Raw genomic sequence first — 15088 nt, 5'->3', positions numbered from 1 at the left:
AAGAGAGAAGACCATAACTTCATAAAGCTGTTTCAGTGTGCATTTCCTTTAGTTGAGAAGCTAAAGCTATCTGTGTCTCTAAATCTTGAGCTTAGGTTGCACATGGTCTTTGTTTTGTAACTTTATGGGTCTGTCTAGGAGCTCTGAGTTGTAACCTTAGCTTTTCCCTTCTTCAACCAAGTAGAAAAATGATGAAGTGAGGCTGTAGCATTTGAGCAATGGAGGTGTGTTTTCATGATTTGATCGTTGTTTCCTGCCCAAATACCACACTGGGTAACACATCTATGTTGAAGTTTTTTCTAGTAGAGAAGCTAGACTGCATCTTGCCAAAAAATGGTAGCATAAAATATATAACCTAAATCCTCTTAGAATAAACTGCTTTGATGCTAAACGGTACATGAATTAGTTATAACAGTTTGTAGCTTCTCATATCAGCACAGTATTTTTTCACCAAAAAGTGATACTCTTATGTACTTAGTTCTGAACAGCCACTGTTTGCTGCTCTTTGCTGCATTTGTTCGTTTTTCTCAGGGTATCAACACTATGAACATAATTTCCTTCACTAGTTTTTTAAACTATCTGGTTCTTTCATACAGTATGTGAGGATCGTATATATTTTAAAACAGCAGTCGAGAATATGTGAAGTCAAATATACTGAATATGAGAACTGGAATGTCGAAGAAGCTTGGGATTGAATTGTTGAAGTCAATGGAAAATTGTCAAGGCCTTGGATTTTAAGAGAAAAGAACTTTGCAGTAGTTCTGAAGTCTTACTTGATTAAGAAGCACCTAAAAAGAAATGTGTTAGGAACAAAAATTTTTGAACAGTTGACAGAGGATTTGGTCAGAGTAGAGTCAAAGGGTAGAGCTGAAAAATTGCAGAGCTTTTAAACATCACAAAAGCATAATAAAACAAACAGCAGTGGGTTTTTATGCAGGACAGAAAAAAAAGAAGCAAGGAGATCATGGAAAAGTAGTGTAGAGCGCAGTATGCAAAAGCTAAATGTTTATGTTCCTTAAATCCTTTTTCACTAAAAAATTAACACATTTATTATAAGAGCAACAAGCTATGGCTGATGGGCTGCAAACAGCAATGGTCATGTGTGAAGAGGCAGGGGGGTAGTTAATTTAGTGCCCTTGAACAGAGAGGACTGTTTCAGTCTAGGATACTAATCTCTGGAACCATGAAGTTAGTTTCCATTTAAACCATGTTTGATGCCTGCATTTATACTTGAGATGTTTCTGGTACTTGTTTATTTTTAGATACATAGTTGGATGAGGGGGTTGGGGATAAGAGTCACAGGTATTTTTTATTAGAGGTGATTGTTATGCTAAATAGCTTAATAGATTTTTTTTTGAGAGAAACCTGTTTTGAGAGAAACCTGTAGGGATAGGTGGAGCTAGCTGATGATAACCCTTTCCAAGCTGAAAAGAAAAAACAGTTGTTAACAAACCTTATAGAACATTATAGCTAAAGTATTGTATATAGAGCCTTTGTGTCAAAGTACATTTTACAGGAGCCACACGTATTTATTTTTCTACTTCCCTTCCTGACTTATTTTTCAGACCACCTGGGAAGCAGATGGTTTCTCCTAGGCTCTCAGAAATGCATGTTTTATCCTGATAGATTTTAATTGGAAAAGACAGTGTTTATATTATTCTGCTACAAGGTATTCTTAAATGTGGTCAGTCTGTTTGGGGAAATGATTCATTAGGATTTCCTTTTTAGTAAAACTGAAAAAAATTTCCTGAAATACATATTGATAAGACGAGTGGTTAGTAGGCTCTATTTTTATAGTTTCTCAGTTTGCCACACATTATGAACTATGTTACATTGGTGATGTTTTGGGTGATGTTTACCATTCCATATGTTTTGTTGGGTACCATTGCCATGTTCAGCAGAATTTTCTTAATGAAAAGGGTTTGATTACACTCACATGGAAGCCTAATTTCTGCATACATCTATGCATCTACTAGCATTAAAATAGGCTACAAAAACTTTGGACTACTTTTCTGAATATGTTATTAATGTTTTAATATTTTTTCTCTTGAAGAAGCTGTTTTGAAAAAGCTGTTGTATTCACTATAATTGAGCTGCAGTGAATAGAAAAGTCAGCCTCTTTTCCTGCAGTCTTTTATATAATTTTGAAATATGGATAGTTTGAGGTGTTCAGATACATATTATACTGTAAGCATAAATACTGCAGAGCTAAAATGCAGATTTTATGATGATGCATGTATAAATAGGTGTCTCTACAGTAGGATTTTAAAATCAGCTACTGTTGACCTCCTAATACAAGTATAATACAGTCACTCAGCTGTTAAAAACCTGATCCACTATTTAAAAAATATACAAAAACAAATTGTCTATCTTTCTGCCTGATCTCTTTTCAAGTGCTAACACAATGGAAACAGTGGGTGATCTGTCAATGCATTTGGATTGTCAGTGATGGTTTTGTATAAATATTGGGAGGATAAGAAATAAAATTCGCACAGCAGAATATGATTTCATCTGCCTTTTCTCTGCAGCTCCATGGCTCATGCTGCGGTGTGAAATTCTCATTTTACACACTTTGCAGGTGGAGCACATGAATTATGCATTGAGCAAGAGAAATCTCCTGCTTCAAGTCCTATATGCATTTACCAGGTTCTATCTCTATTACCAAGATGAATTGCAAATGGAGAAATGTTTGATGGAATATACCTTAACTTCTTTGTTTAGTATTCTGCTTTTTCCATAGTGGGATTTCTTGGTAGGAAACTGTTTGGGTTATATTGTAGACTTAGTTTTAAGAAAAAAAAGATGAAAAATTATGTTACAGAGAAGTGTCAGACACGTCAGGACATTTTTATTGTCCTGATTTCAAATGCAAAGCTTTTTTTATTCAATAGAAATATCTGCAGTCATTGGCTATTTATTATTCCTAGATAGCCAATCAATTTTCTTTTCTTGGAGAAACCAAATTAAAAAATAATCATGTTTGTAATAGGCAGGACTCACGTAAATAGATTTCTTTGGTGTTTTGTACAGAATTGCACACAATTAATGTATATACCCATATATGTAATACATATAAATATGAAAATATTTGTGTGTTTATGTGTATATAGAGCATGCACTCACATATAAGTAGCTGAGTGCTTTCTTAAGCTTGACACACTTGACTGAAATAGAAAATAAGACATGATCATACTTTAGCATTAGCTTTTACTTGATTTAATTAGCTTCTGATTTTGCATTTCCCAGATGGTAGAGTAAGATTTGTTTTTGGTTTTGTTTTGTTTTCTATTTAGTGGTGTTATTTGTTTGCTTGTTTTTATAGTATAAATATAATCTTCCAATAAAGTGTGCAGTGGAAGTTTTTCTTACCGTGCATTACCTTGATACAAGGATTTTTCACTTGTACCTTATCTTAGGACCATTTTACTTTGTTTTGAAGAAATAAATTCTCTTGAAGGATTTCCCCCTCATTTTTAAAGATGTATTATGTAATAGAATCAAAATAGTATCAGTGCAGAAATAGATTTTATCTTACAAAAGTACATAACAAGCTTTGTGATATATACTCAGTAACAACTCCAGAATGGCAAAATAAATAACAGAAAAAACAAACTGAAGCATACTGTTCATGTTATTTGTGACATAGAATGTCTTAGTTGTCTCCAGTAAACAGATTAACAGCGAAAGGGCTCCTTCGCTCTTACTCCTAATATTTTAAAAAGTTGTACTGAAACATATGAAATTCTCGTCCTTGTGCACCTCTCATGTGGGTGAGCCACTTCTTATGGACTTTATTGGCTGCATAATGCAAGGGAATGAAGAAATCCCATCTCTACTGAAATAATTAGCAAATACAGAACTGTAGCTAAAAATAATATTTGAACCTTTGTCATAGTTGAAGGTAGAGCTGTATCTTCTGAATAAGTGGGGACAGGGAGTGAAAGAATTCAGAAATTGAGGATTTTTTTAAAATATGTTTGTGGGGTTTTTAAGTGGGTTCTTCTTTAGTCTGTTTTGGCTTTTGAACAGTTTCTGCTTTAGGAAAAAAGTTTATAGTAAAAGTGCTGCAGATGAGAACTAACCCCAAGATTCAGGGCTAAATATTCACCAAATGGGGCTATAAAATGGGTTGGAATCCATTAGAAGGATTGTTACAAAATTGTTTCTCTGACATTTTATAAACCTGAGTAATTATGAAGTGTACTATTTTTCCTTATTTCACATATTTAAAACAAGAATAACCAAAAGAAGCTTCATGACTTGCTAATAAACACACTTTAAGAGAAAAATCTGGTAGTTGTGAGCAGAATGGAATTCAAGAAAGTAGGTTCTGCAGCAGAGTCCCTCAGTAATTCTGGACAGATATATAAGACATGGAATAACATTAGTACCATAGCCATGGATTTATAGGAAGAACATGATCAGCAATGTCATCATGGCTGAGGTCAAGCCTGGTAGTCATTAATATCTATGGCTTCAAATAGTGACGTTAGCTAGTTCCTTTAGTGTTCTTTGGAGGGAACCATGGAATTTCTCCCCAAAATTGGAAAAAAAAAATATACTTGTCATTATTGTTAGTTTGCAACTGACCATGAGGCTGAGAGACTAGAAGAAAGGGATTGCACCTTGAGAAAAGAGGTGTCATTTTATTCTATGGTGATAGCTGCTGAGTTTCTGAGAGGACTCTAAACTCTTGTAGAAGTTTTTATCATGAGTACCTGAAATGCTCAAGAAATGGAGGCCCATATGGTCATAAGGAGTTTTGCTGATTTATTTAGACCTGTTAATTTATTAGAAATGGTAAAATATTTGTACATATGTGCATTTACCTGTCACATACTGTTGAGGAGGAAACTGGTAAACTAGAAAGTTCACATAAGTGTGACTCTGAAAGACTACATTTAAATTAGTTGCAGTACCTTGGGTAGTGAGCAATGTCTTAAGATCTAAAGGCAGTTGACACATTTTCTAAAAGAATGGCAAAGCTTTCTGTTTGGTGAGTCAGAGAGAGCAAAGGCAGAAGGAATTCTTCAGCTGACCCAAATGAAGGATGCTTAAGCGTGGGTAGGAACAGCATGATGACAAAACTGTTGTGGCTACCTCCAAAGATCAGTCCTTTATACTAAACCACCCTCTTGGCAGCCTATACTGAGCTGTGACACACTAAATTCTTTCCTGAATCACCACTATCTTGACATGCTCTGGAGGTATGGCCAACACTCACTCTTATTAGATTTGTTTAGAAGTCTTTATTTAGGTGTATTGAAACAAATTTTGTTGAAATACTCTGTTTGCCAAGTTACTGAGATAACTCTATTACTTCTCTACTCTAAAGAGTACTGCCAATTCTTATTGCACTACTGACAGTTCTTATTTTTAGAACTCATCTTAAAGCTTAAAATTGGAATTTCTTTTGTGACAAAAATCAACTTAGTGTTGTTTGTCTTGCAATTAAGTAAAATCCCAGTAGATAACTGGACAGGATTCCATGCTCCTAGATAAGTGCAAATAACACCTGTTTCTTGTTGAATGGGTTTTGACCTATTCTTCATATGGAAACAGAAATGTTAGTACCCAGATTTTTTGGTCTCAAAAAAAATGCTGCTGTCTCTGTTAGTGATCTCAACAGATGTATCTGATCTGTCACCTAAAGTTTTCTTTGCAGCAACAATGATTAATACTAAACAAACACATTGTCTTCAGATATTCAGTTGTGGAATTTAGGTTCTGTTTAACTGTGTAAAGAAATCTTTCTCACTAGGTGAATTCTCTGGATGCCAAGCCCTGAAAATGAATATATTTTGCTTTATGAAAGCAGGAAAAAAAAGCACATTTTGCTTTATAAAAGTGTTAAAGATTTGTTTTTGCTGATATGATGAAAGATGAAATATTTATATATTTTGACAGAAAGAAGAAAAAACAGTACAAGACAGAAAAACTCCAAATAAACAAGACGTGTTTCTCTTAGATTTAGATGATTGTAAGTATCTTGATTAAAGCCTCATTTTTCCCATAGCATAAATTCAATTCCATTAATTCAATGAATTTTAAGTGTCTGAAACATTGATTCTGTTCATTTATTGTACCAGTTTCCTGAGAAAACAAAATAAATGCTTAGACTTGCAAGTTATTTTTAAGCACAATTATTACAATATGAGATTTTGTTTGGTTTTTATAACTGAGAAATTGTTTCAAACTTTAGAATGTATTGGTATGTAAAACATTTACTTTGAGAATTTTTATGTGTTTAGACTTGTCTTCTGTCAAAGTGGGCTTATTTTCTCATCCACTAATGGATGTTACTTGTATAACACTGTGCAATCTATGAACCAATCACATTTTTGAAGAACAGTGTGAAACTGTACTCTTGGAAAGGTAAGGCAGAGCTGGCACTGTTTGACTATGCTTTTAGTACCCTTCTTCAAGTTTACTTCTGTAGGTGCAGTACCTTAGAATAGCATTAACATGTACTTTGCACTTAACTTGTAAATGAAAAAGTACATATAAAAGTATGTATCAAACTGAAGGATAAAATAGGGGGGAAATGAGAAAGGAGGGGAAAATATTTTTAATATAAATTGTGTATGTGGTCTATACTTATATTAGTTGTATTTTCACTGTTTATGTTGAGTATTAGGGCTATATGTCTGAAAAAATAATATAATCTTTGATTAAGGAACATATATACAAGGATATAATAAAAGGTTATAATAATTAAATCAAGATGTTAAATTTTTTTTTTGCTTAATGAAGAAATATAATTTTCTTTCCCAGTATTTACATTTTTTTTTTCAATTTAAATATCAATTGCCCTTTTACTTCTAGTCTGTCCTGTGACAACTCCTGTGACAGTTCCTACAGCAGCTGTTTTATCCCCGAGTTTAACAGCAGACTTAGAGGGATTAAATCTGTCAAGTTCATCTGTCATTGATGTAAGTAACCTTTATAAGGTGGGGTGGGTGGGTGTTAATTTAAGATTTTCACATATTTTGAGAACATCATTCAAGTGTTTTTTTTAAGTTCTTTCATCTATAAAGGTCTTGTATGAAATTCTGGTTTACATGCTAGTCTGGCAGCATTTTTCAATCTGTAATTATGTTCTGAAATGTGGAGAAAAGTATGAATGGTCCATGTCTAAGAAGGATGCTTCCAAGGATTTTTAACCTTCTCTTTCAAGCTTTTACTTTGCCTTAGGGAAACTTTAATTCTCAAATTAACTATCCAAACTATGCAAATCTTTCAAATGATCTAATTGCTACACTATCAAAAATAAGCTACAAGAACATCGCATACTTGGTAATACTCAGCCTGCTTGTTTACCAGACATGCCTCCAATTATGACATTACTTGGAAGTAATTTTTCATGAGTATATGAAGCGTAGCCCCTGGGTGCAAATAAAAAGGGTATAGATTTACAATCAGTGGTGTATCAGCATGTGTCATGATTCATTCTGTTAGTGCTTTGTAGCAATTTCCATTAGGGAATCTCAAAACTATAGGTATAATTAAGGTTAGCAAACTCATGGAGGTAGAGAGCATTCTTTGTTGTGGAAAAGGATAGTAGTTTGTTCTTTTTTGGTTGGGTTTTTTTAGTCATCTTTGTATGTCCAATTTACATTTGCAGTTTAATTAGAAATTGCAGTGGTATGAAATAAGATATGTTTCCTTATGCAAGTGGATGGAAGTCACCAGAAAAAAACACCAGTCACAGATATTTTTCAGCCTGACCTTTTTTCTAATGAGGCTGGTACGTAGAACCTACACTGCAACTCTAAAAATTGCTGGTAAACTACTTTGTGTTGGTCTTGGGAGCAATAGTTTGCAACATCAAATACTTGTTATGTAAAGGAGTTACATGAATGATTTGACTCAAGAAATAGATGATGGTAGCTATGATTGAGTTTCATGTTTGCAGGCTTCAAAATTTGGTGTTGAAAAGGTAGGCTTTCTGATAATTTGTTGGATATTAGCCTTATCTAAGAAAACTGAGATGTAATGTAAATTTCCAGTAACAATCCATGAACATGCAGACACTTCACATGACATGTGGTAGTTGATGTGTCACACAGTCTGAAGATGCCAGAAGTTCTCTTCCATGTTATTTTGCAGTGCAGTATACTGTGTTAGGTGGTAAGTCTGTGTTTGACTGCAGCTGTGGTGTTACTCCTGTGATTGCCACCCCATGGTTGGCTCCTTGCCATCCCTTATGGCTTCGACAACTCAAAACACATGCAGTCATATGTTTTCCTGGGTCTGGATTAGCTTAAGAATGACTCTGGTGTCTTTGCTTTACTTCAGAATTATCACCTTTGAGGATAAGTTAAAGACAGCAATCAGTAATGTCAGAGGCTTGAGAACACCCCCTGCTTGCCAGTGTCCTTTCTTCATCTACACTACATGAACACATATTCTATTCCCATATTAATTCTTGTTTTCCTCATGATTGCTACTGTTCATTTGCTAAATTGCCTCTCCCTATTCTTCAGGTTGCTACAAAGAACAAGAGGTTTTAGAAAGAGCTAGAAGGTTAGGCTAAAGAATAGTTATTCCCTATGAAAACATTGAATGTGCAAAATGCTTCTTCCTTGGTACTGCTGAGTTCCTGGTAACCAGCAAAGAAGCTGGAACATTCTTGCTGCTCTGGAAACAACGCAAATTATGTAAGAACTAATTCTTGCAGCCTGGATGGTGATTACATGTTTTGGTCTGTATTCTGTTGTTCAGATCTAAGCCATTGCCACTGATAATTGCAGATGTACATGAGGTCCTTTTCTGGGCTTTCTGCACCAGGGACCAACAGAAATTAAGCACTAATGTTAAAAATCATTCTTTCAAATGATATCCATATATTGTAAAAAGTCTTGCATGCATGCAAGTAGTTAAATGGCTATTGTCCTATGTTGTTTAGTACCATTGAGTAATTTTCTAAAAATGAAAACATAAAACCAGCTTTATGTGGGAATGTCTCTCTTAAAACAGTATTTTGAATTTAATCTGTGATGACTAATTCTAAAAATACCTTAGTAAACTTTTTCTTCCTTCAGTGAGAGAGAAGATGAATATAACTGTAGGGCACATGCCAAACTAACAGTGAGAAATTAATTTATTACTAGGCAATGGAGAGCATGGAGTAAAAATAGATAAGTACAGTATATGACCCTAATATCAAAGAAATGTAGCAGCCACTTATCTTGGAATATGTCAAGCAGTCTATTATTCAAATCATTCAGCACTGTAATTGGATACAGCTTTTAGAAAACTTACAATTTCAAATTCATAGCTGTTGAACGTTATAGAAAGCATAAATACAAGAATGATTTTACAGTAATGGTAAAACCTACAAAACCAAAATATCCTTGAATAGAAACTGCAGTGCATAACCTAATGCTTTGTCCTGTGGCTCATTTGGTTTTATTGTTTATGTTTACATATAGCACATTTCCCCCTCTTATAAATGCACACATGCATATTATAGTTTGTTCCAGGAAAAACAAAATTCTCTTATAATTCATGGATAACTTTCTTCCAACTGGATGCAAAGCGTAGCAAATCCATATGCATGCTTTTGTGGTTCATCTTCAGGTTCAACTGAACCAGGTAACTGAGATCACCAGAGGCTTCTGTGTGGCTTTTCAAGGTGTACATGCAAGTGAAGTCAAAACTAAGTGCTTGGAGAAACTGCAATTGGCATCAATTGAGTTTTGGATGGATAATTTACAGGCTTGAAAGTAAAATGTGAAGATGCAGTGCAAATAAAAGACAGGAGACAAGAGAAAGCTGCAAGCTGTCAGTGTGAAGCAGTTATTGGAAAACACTGGAAGTGGGTGTTGTCCCCTAAAGGCAGGTTATACAGTGGGAAAGGAAGAAATTAAAAGCAAAACTCATGACTGACATAAGGACAGGAAGGGTTATAATCTGCTGCAGAAAATAATATTTTGAGCAGAAATGGTGAGAGGAGAGAGAGGAGAGCCGTGGTAATGCAGAGAAGCTGAAGAGGGGAGTGATCATCTGTTCCTACCTGTCACACAGCTGATGAAGAAAAAAAAGCTAAACCACCTGTTCTTTTCTCATTAGGATTTTAGATGGTAAAAATGTACAAGGAACTGCTCTTCTAAATGTGGAGAGCCCTGAGTATGCTGCATAGCATAATTAACTGATAAAAATGACCCATACTTTTATAAACAAAATTAGTGAAAAGGAAATACTGCTTTGGTAGCACGAAATCTTTTGTGATTCAGAAATGTTTAGTGCAAGGAAGAACTGACAGCTGGATATGAGCTCTGGTGGTAGCAGCAGTTGGATAGGGCAAAAAGTGTGTGAATGTATGGGTTGAGTTGAGTAGGATTTGAGGGGAGAAGGTTGTTTCCCTGCTCCAAATAGGATAACTTAGGGAAAAGGTCAAGGGTAACTAAGGGAAGCTCATGAAAAAAACATGTAGCAAATAAGGGGAAAACTCTTGTTGTAGTGTGGAGGTACTTATAAAAATATTTGATGCAACGATTTAGAGTTGCTATTAATTATTGTGCTTTTGGAATTAAGGTGTAATTGTAGGTGGTACCACTTTATTTACTAAGGTTGCATGATAGTAGTTATTACCATAGTAATATGTTTTTATTGTTTTACTACTCAACTTTCCAGAGAAACTGTTTAGGAAGGGAGAAGTAAATCATCTTGTTTTCTGTTTTGTGTCTTCTAAAGAACTTTTGACTGAGATCCACTTTGAGAACTTCTTTAGACTGGTGATGCGTAAAGCAGAAATAATAGCTTTTGTCAAAAGTCAAGGTCAAGCTGCAGACCTGTCAAACCAGGTGATAAATACATTTAATTTTAAATTGAGTACACTTACAGAATTCCTTGAGAAATAGTAAACATGAACTCCCTCAATATTTAAGTAGAGATATTTTCAGACTCAGAGAACACCTTTAATGGTATTTTAATTTCTAAGTTGTTGACATAGTCTTTACAGGGAAAGACTTTCTTGGTATTTAGATGGCTTTGTTGATTCAGGCTGTTTCTAATTCCACTGTAACAAGTCTTAAGACTGAATCTGAAGTATATACTTCTGTTTGAAGCATCTCTGCTTAGAAGTACAAGGAACACAAGAATAGCAATAATGGATTATATTATGACTTTAGTCTAGTCTGTAGTTTGCAGGAAGGGTTAGCATGAGGTCTTTAAGAATTGTCAAAATCCTACAGTAGAGAAATAAATAGTAATTCTTCTAAATAGTTATTGGCATGCACTCAACTTCATGAGTCTTATTTTTTCAGAGCTTTACTAGCAGCAGTTATTTTTTAACTATATACCTTTGTCATTCATATAAGCTCACCTCAGGAATTGCTGCATCAGAAGAAACATTAACTTGTTATTGTCATGAAAGAGATGTAGTGCAATCACTTGTGATAGCAGCAGACTGTGGGCGATGGCAGTCTTCTGCCCATTGTTCTCAGAGAGCTTTTATCAACTACCATTATTTTTAAGTAATTATTTTACATTTCTGTACCTATATCCATACTCTCTTAAGGATGCTTCTAAAATTTTTTACTCGGGCAAAAGGTGATGGTTTTAAATCAACTTTCAATGTTAGTCACATCATCTCTTTTATCAGCTGTTGTAGTTTTGTATTAGGATAACACAAGCTTATTTTTTATAGTTTAGCATTTGCCGTCTTGTTTTTTACTTCCTATAAGAAATGTCTTATCCTTTTGCTGTCTTACCAGAAGAGAACTTTTTCCTTTGCATTCAGTTATACTTCTGAAGCCTACCATTTTATGTACAGGCTGAAACTGGGAAAGTTTGTTCTGGGGAGGTGAAGGGATGTGTGCTACAAGACAGCCTACATATATCCCATTCCTGTGCTTACTTATAACTTCTTTGTGGTGTTGACCACAATCACATATTAAGCAGAGATGTTTTCGCAGTTCTGCATGGTTTTCTCTCCAGCTTCATTTCTTAAAGTGGTGTCTTTCCATGTGGAACAGTCGAAAGTATTTGTGTTGTCTCTGTTTTACCCTCCCCTAGATTTGTAACTAGCGTAAGACATAATTGAAACCGCTTTTTATAATATCATATGTTAGTAGGGTGCCTGGGAAAGTTTGTATCTATGAAGCAAGTGAAAAGGCATGGTCTTAAATTTAAGAGTTAAAAAATAACTTTCTCTTAGTGCTGCCCAAAATTCAGCTATGCGGCTGATTAGGTGTGACTGATGCATGTGGGAAGGCAGTGTGGTCCAGTGGATACAGAACTGGGTGTTACATATGGAAAATGAGTTCTATTTTTGGCTTACTACTTGCTGTGAGATCTGGAGGGAGTAACTTAATCTTTCAGTTTTCCATCTGAAAAATGAGGATAATGATGCTTACTCACCTTGGGAAAGCTCTCGGAGATCTACAAATGAGTGTAGCTGCTCATCAGCAGATATTAACCATTGCCAAGCCAAGAAGAAGAAATGAAACAAAGACACCCCCCCACACACACTTGATTTTATTTTTCTGTTGATGTCAAATTGCTGTATAGGCAAGTGATGTGTTACATCGAATATTTGAAAGCTATAATGTCCTTTCAGAAATTGCTTCCACATACTTCTAAAAAAGTTAGCTTGAAAGAAAAAATTATCAACCATGACACTACCTTTTTAAGTATCATTTATCATCTATTCTTTAATTGGAAATCCATTTATAAATATTTGTAACATTGAATTATGTTCAAGCCTTAAAAATACCCATCTCATGTTTATTAAATGAATTAATTCATAACAAACTCTACACTTGAGACCACTTCAACTTCTTTTCTTCAAATAAATTAGAAAATTTTATTTGGAATTTCAAACATGATCTTTCTTATGAATCAGGGCTAAGTTTCTGATACAAGACGCTGGACCAAATAATAGTATGCTCAGTCTGAGAGATATACTGTATTATTACTATGTGTAATGTCACTGATTTAATCGATTACTGTGTGGTTCAATACTAGATATTCTCCAGTGTGTCTTTTATTTTTGCTTTTACATATAATTTATAGATTATATAAATTACATATATACTATAAATGATATGCAATTTATAATTATATGATGTATAAATAGTAACTTCTATATTAATGAAATTGTATTCTGAGTAATGAGGTCATTGATTAATAGAAATGCTCTTGTTTCAGTGCTATTTTGCTGTTGTATTGTCTTGGAGTTAAAAAGATTAAACCAGCATTCAGATATTGTGTTTAAAAATATAAGTGCCAAAATTGCAAAGTAAAGTGCAATTGCAATTTTAAGGTCTTGTTTATAAAATAGAAATTAAATTGTGGGGCTATTGCAAAGAAGAAACTCCTTTAAATAAGTTACCGTGAGGAGACCTTTGATCTCTTTCTGCCTTCTGTTAAAAGTCAGTACTGTCCTTAAAACTAATCTGACTTTTTTTTTTTAATAATGAAATGCTTCGATCTATGATAGATTTTAAAATAATACTGCTTCTTCTTTACAACATGAAAAATACATATATTGTGCTCTTTAAAACAGGGCTGCTGTAAGGTGTTCAAAAACAAGCACATGTGATGCATGATGATGATTCCATAGGTTATTCTTTAAATGTGTGGTGTGATAATGTGTGTAAAACAGAGTGTATCTCTATGTGTGTTATGCTGTGTAACTCAGACAGAAGAGAGAGGTAACCTAAGCTGTATTTTTCTTTTATTTTGTCAATAAACCGAGCTCTTAAAAATTTCAACCACATCTTTCTAAGGTAACATTTACCTCCTCACATCTTTAGCATCTATCAGACATGACATGGGACATATTCATTGACCCTAAAAATTTTCATCAGTCTCATAGACTGGAAGGGGGCAGCCCCAGCCAGACAAGAGGCTCATTTCAATTTTAACGGCTGTAATTAAAGGTTAATTCACTGAGTCAGGATTAACGAGGAAAGTACAAATGATAGGCAAGCAGCTGCCTTTATAATACAAGATTAGAACAATGCAATTACAATAAGAATTAGAAAAAATCAACTTCCTGAAAAGGTTCTGTAATGAATGAACTGCATTTCTCTGTTCTTAATTGTAGTACTTAAACATGAAGACTCTGCAGCACACTTTTTTTTGTTGTTATAAAAACACTTGATCAACAGTGTGTCTAATAAGATAGTATGCCAACCACAATGACAGCAACTGTTATATTGATAAATTTAATACTGTGCTCTACTGAAAACCTTCAGGCTTACTTTTATATTATGGCTATATATGCTAGCCACATAGATGAATGTTTTGAGGTTTGTGATTAAAGATTTATTTCTGTTACTCTTTTCAAGTTGGGTTATTTTAGCCAGTTTCTTTAAACAACCTTAAAATTTATTAAACTATATAAAGCAGTTTCCTTTTACATTATCCCTGCTTATATTACGAGATATTCTAAACATCTGAAAAATAATTCTAGTTATTATTAGAAAAATAATATCTAGTTATCTATATATATCAGATGCACTCTGACTTTAACATCCTATTGTAACTATGTGTATGCTGTCATTGCATTAATTGGTATAATTTAAAGGTTAGCGTAATTAATGCTTTTACACAGTCCCATCCTGTGCAGAGCCAAGTATATGGGTAGTGCAAGTATAAATGTAAAAATACGTTGCAAAGTAAAGTTCTGATCACCTCTAGGAGCTTTCTTTAAAATTTCTGACTTGTAAGTAAACATATCACATAGAAACAGCTTTGTAATAAAAGGAAGCCAAGTAGGATTCTGAATAAAAGTATTAAATGACTCCCTCGTTTCTTACTTTGAAGTGAATAATTGTGCCCAAATAAATTACCAGAATTATCTCTCTATGCAAATAAATCTGGAATTTCTCAGACAATCCTGTTCTGAATTGCTAGTTTTTAAACTGCATTCACTTCTTATTTCCTTCAAATTTAAAGATCCACTTTCTATAATAGCGTGTTTAACAATTTTATGTTTACCACTTATTTAAAACTTTGGAAGTATATGCAACTACATGTTCTTGAATATTCAAAAGTTAATATTTCACGAAGGCAGTCTGGAGACTACTCTGAAAACTGAAGCTCCATGAAAGAACTGTGTGCTTTTATCAGTCAC

The 15088-nt window shown here is 34.0% G+C and overlaps 1 protein-coding gene across 2 annotated transcripts in view; it reads left to right on the top strand.

The window, feature by feature from the left end:
- AP3B1 (adaptor related protein complex 3 subunit beta 1) overlaps positions 1 to 15088 on the top strand; it is a 148756-nt gene that overhangs the window by 86915 nt on the left and 46753 nt on the right. For both annotated transcript variants that reach the window (XM_018070426.2, XM_018070425.1), the window contains exons 21-22: positions 5908 to 5980; positions 6826 to 6932. In XM_018070426.2, coding sequence (XP_017925915.1) covers positions 5908 to 5980; positions 6826 to 6932 — 180 coding nt within the window. The remainder of the gene's footprint in view (positions 1 to 5907; positions 5981 to 6825; positions 6933 to 15088) is intronic.

The sequence above is a fragment of the Manacus vitellinus genome, unplaced genomic scaffold, assembly GCF_001715985.3.
Source record: "Manacus vitellinus isolate BGI_N305 unplaced genomic scaffold, ASM171598v3 scaffold_18_pilon, whole genome shotgun sequence".
NCBI lineage: Eukaryota > Metazoa > Chordata > Aves > Passeriformes > Pipridae > Manacus > Manacus vitellinus.
Note: the sequence above shows the minus strand (reverse complement) of the source record. Positions and strands in the feature narration are given on the sequence as shown.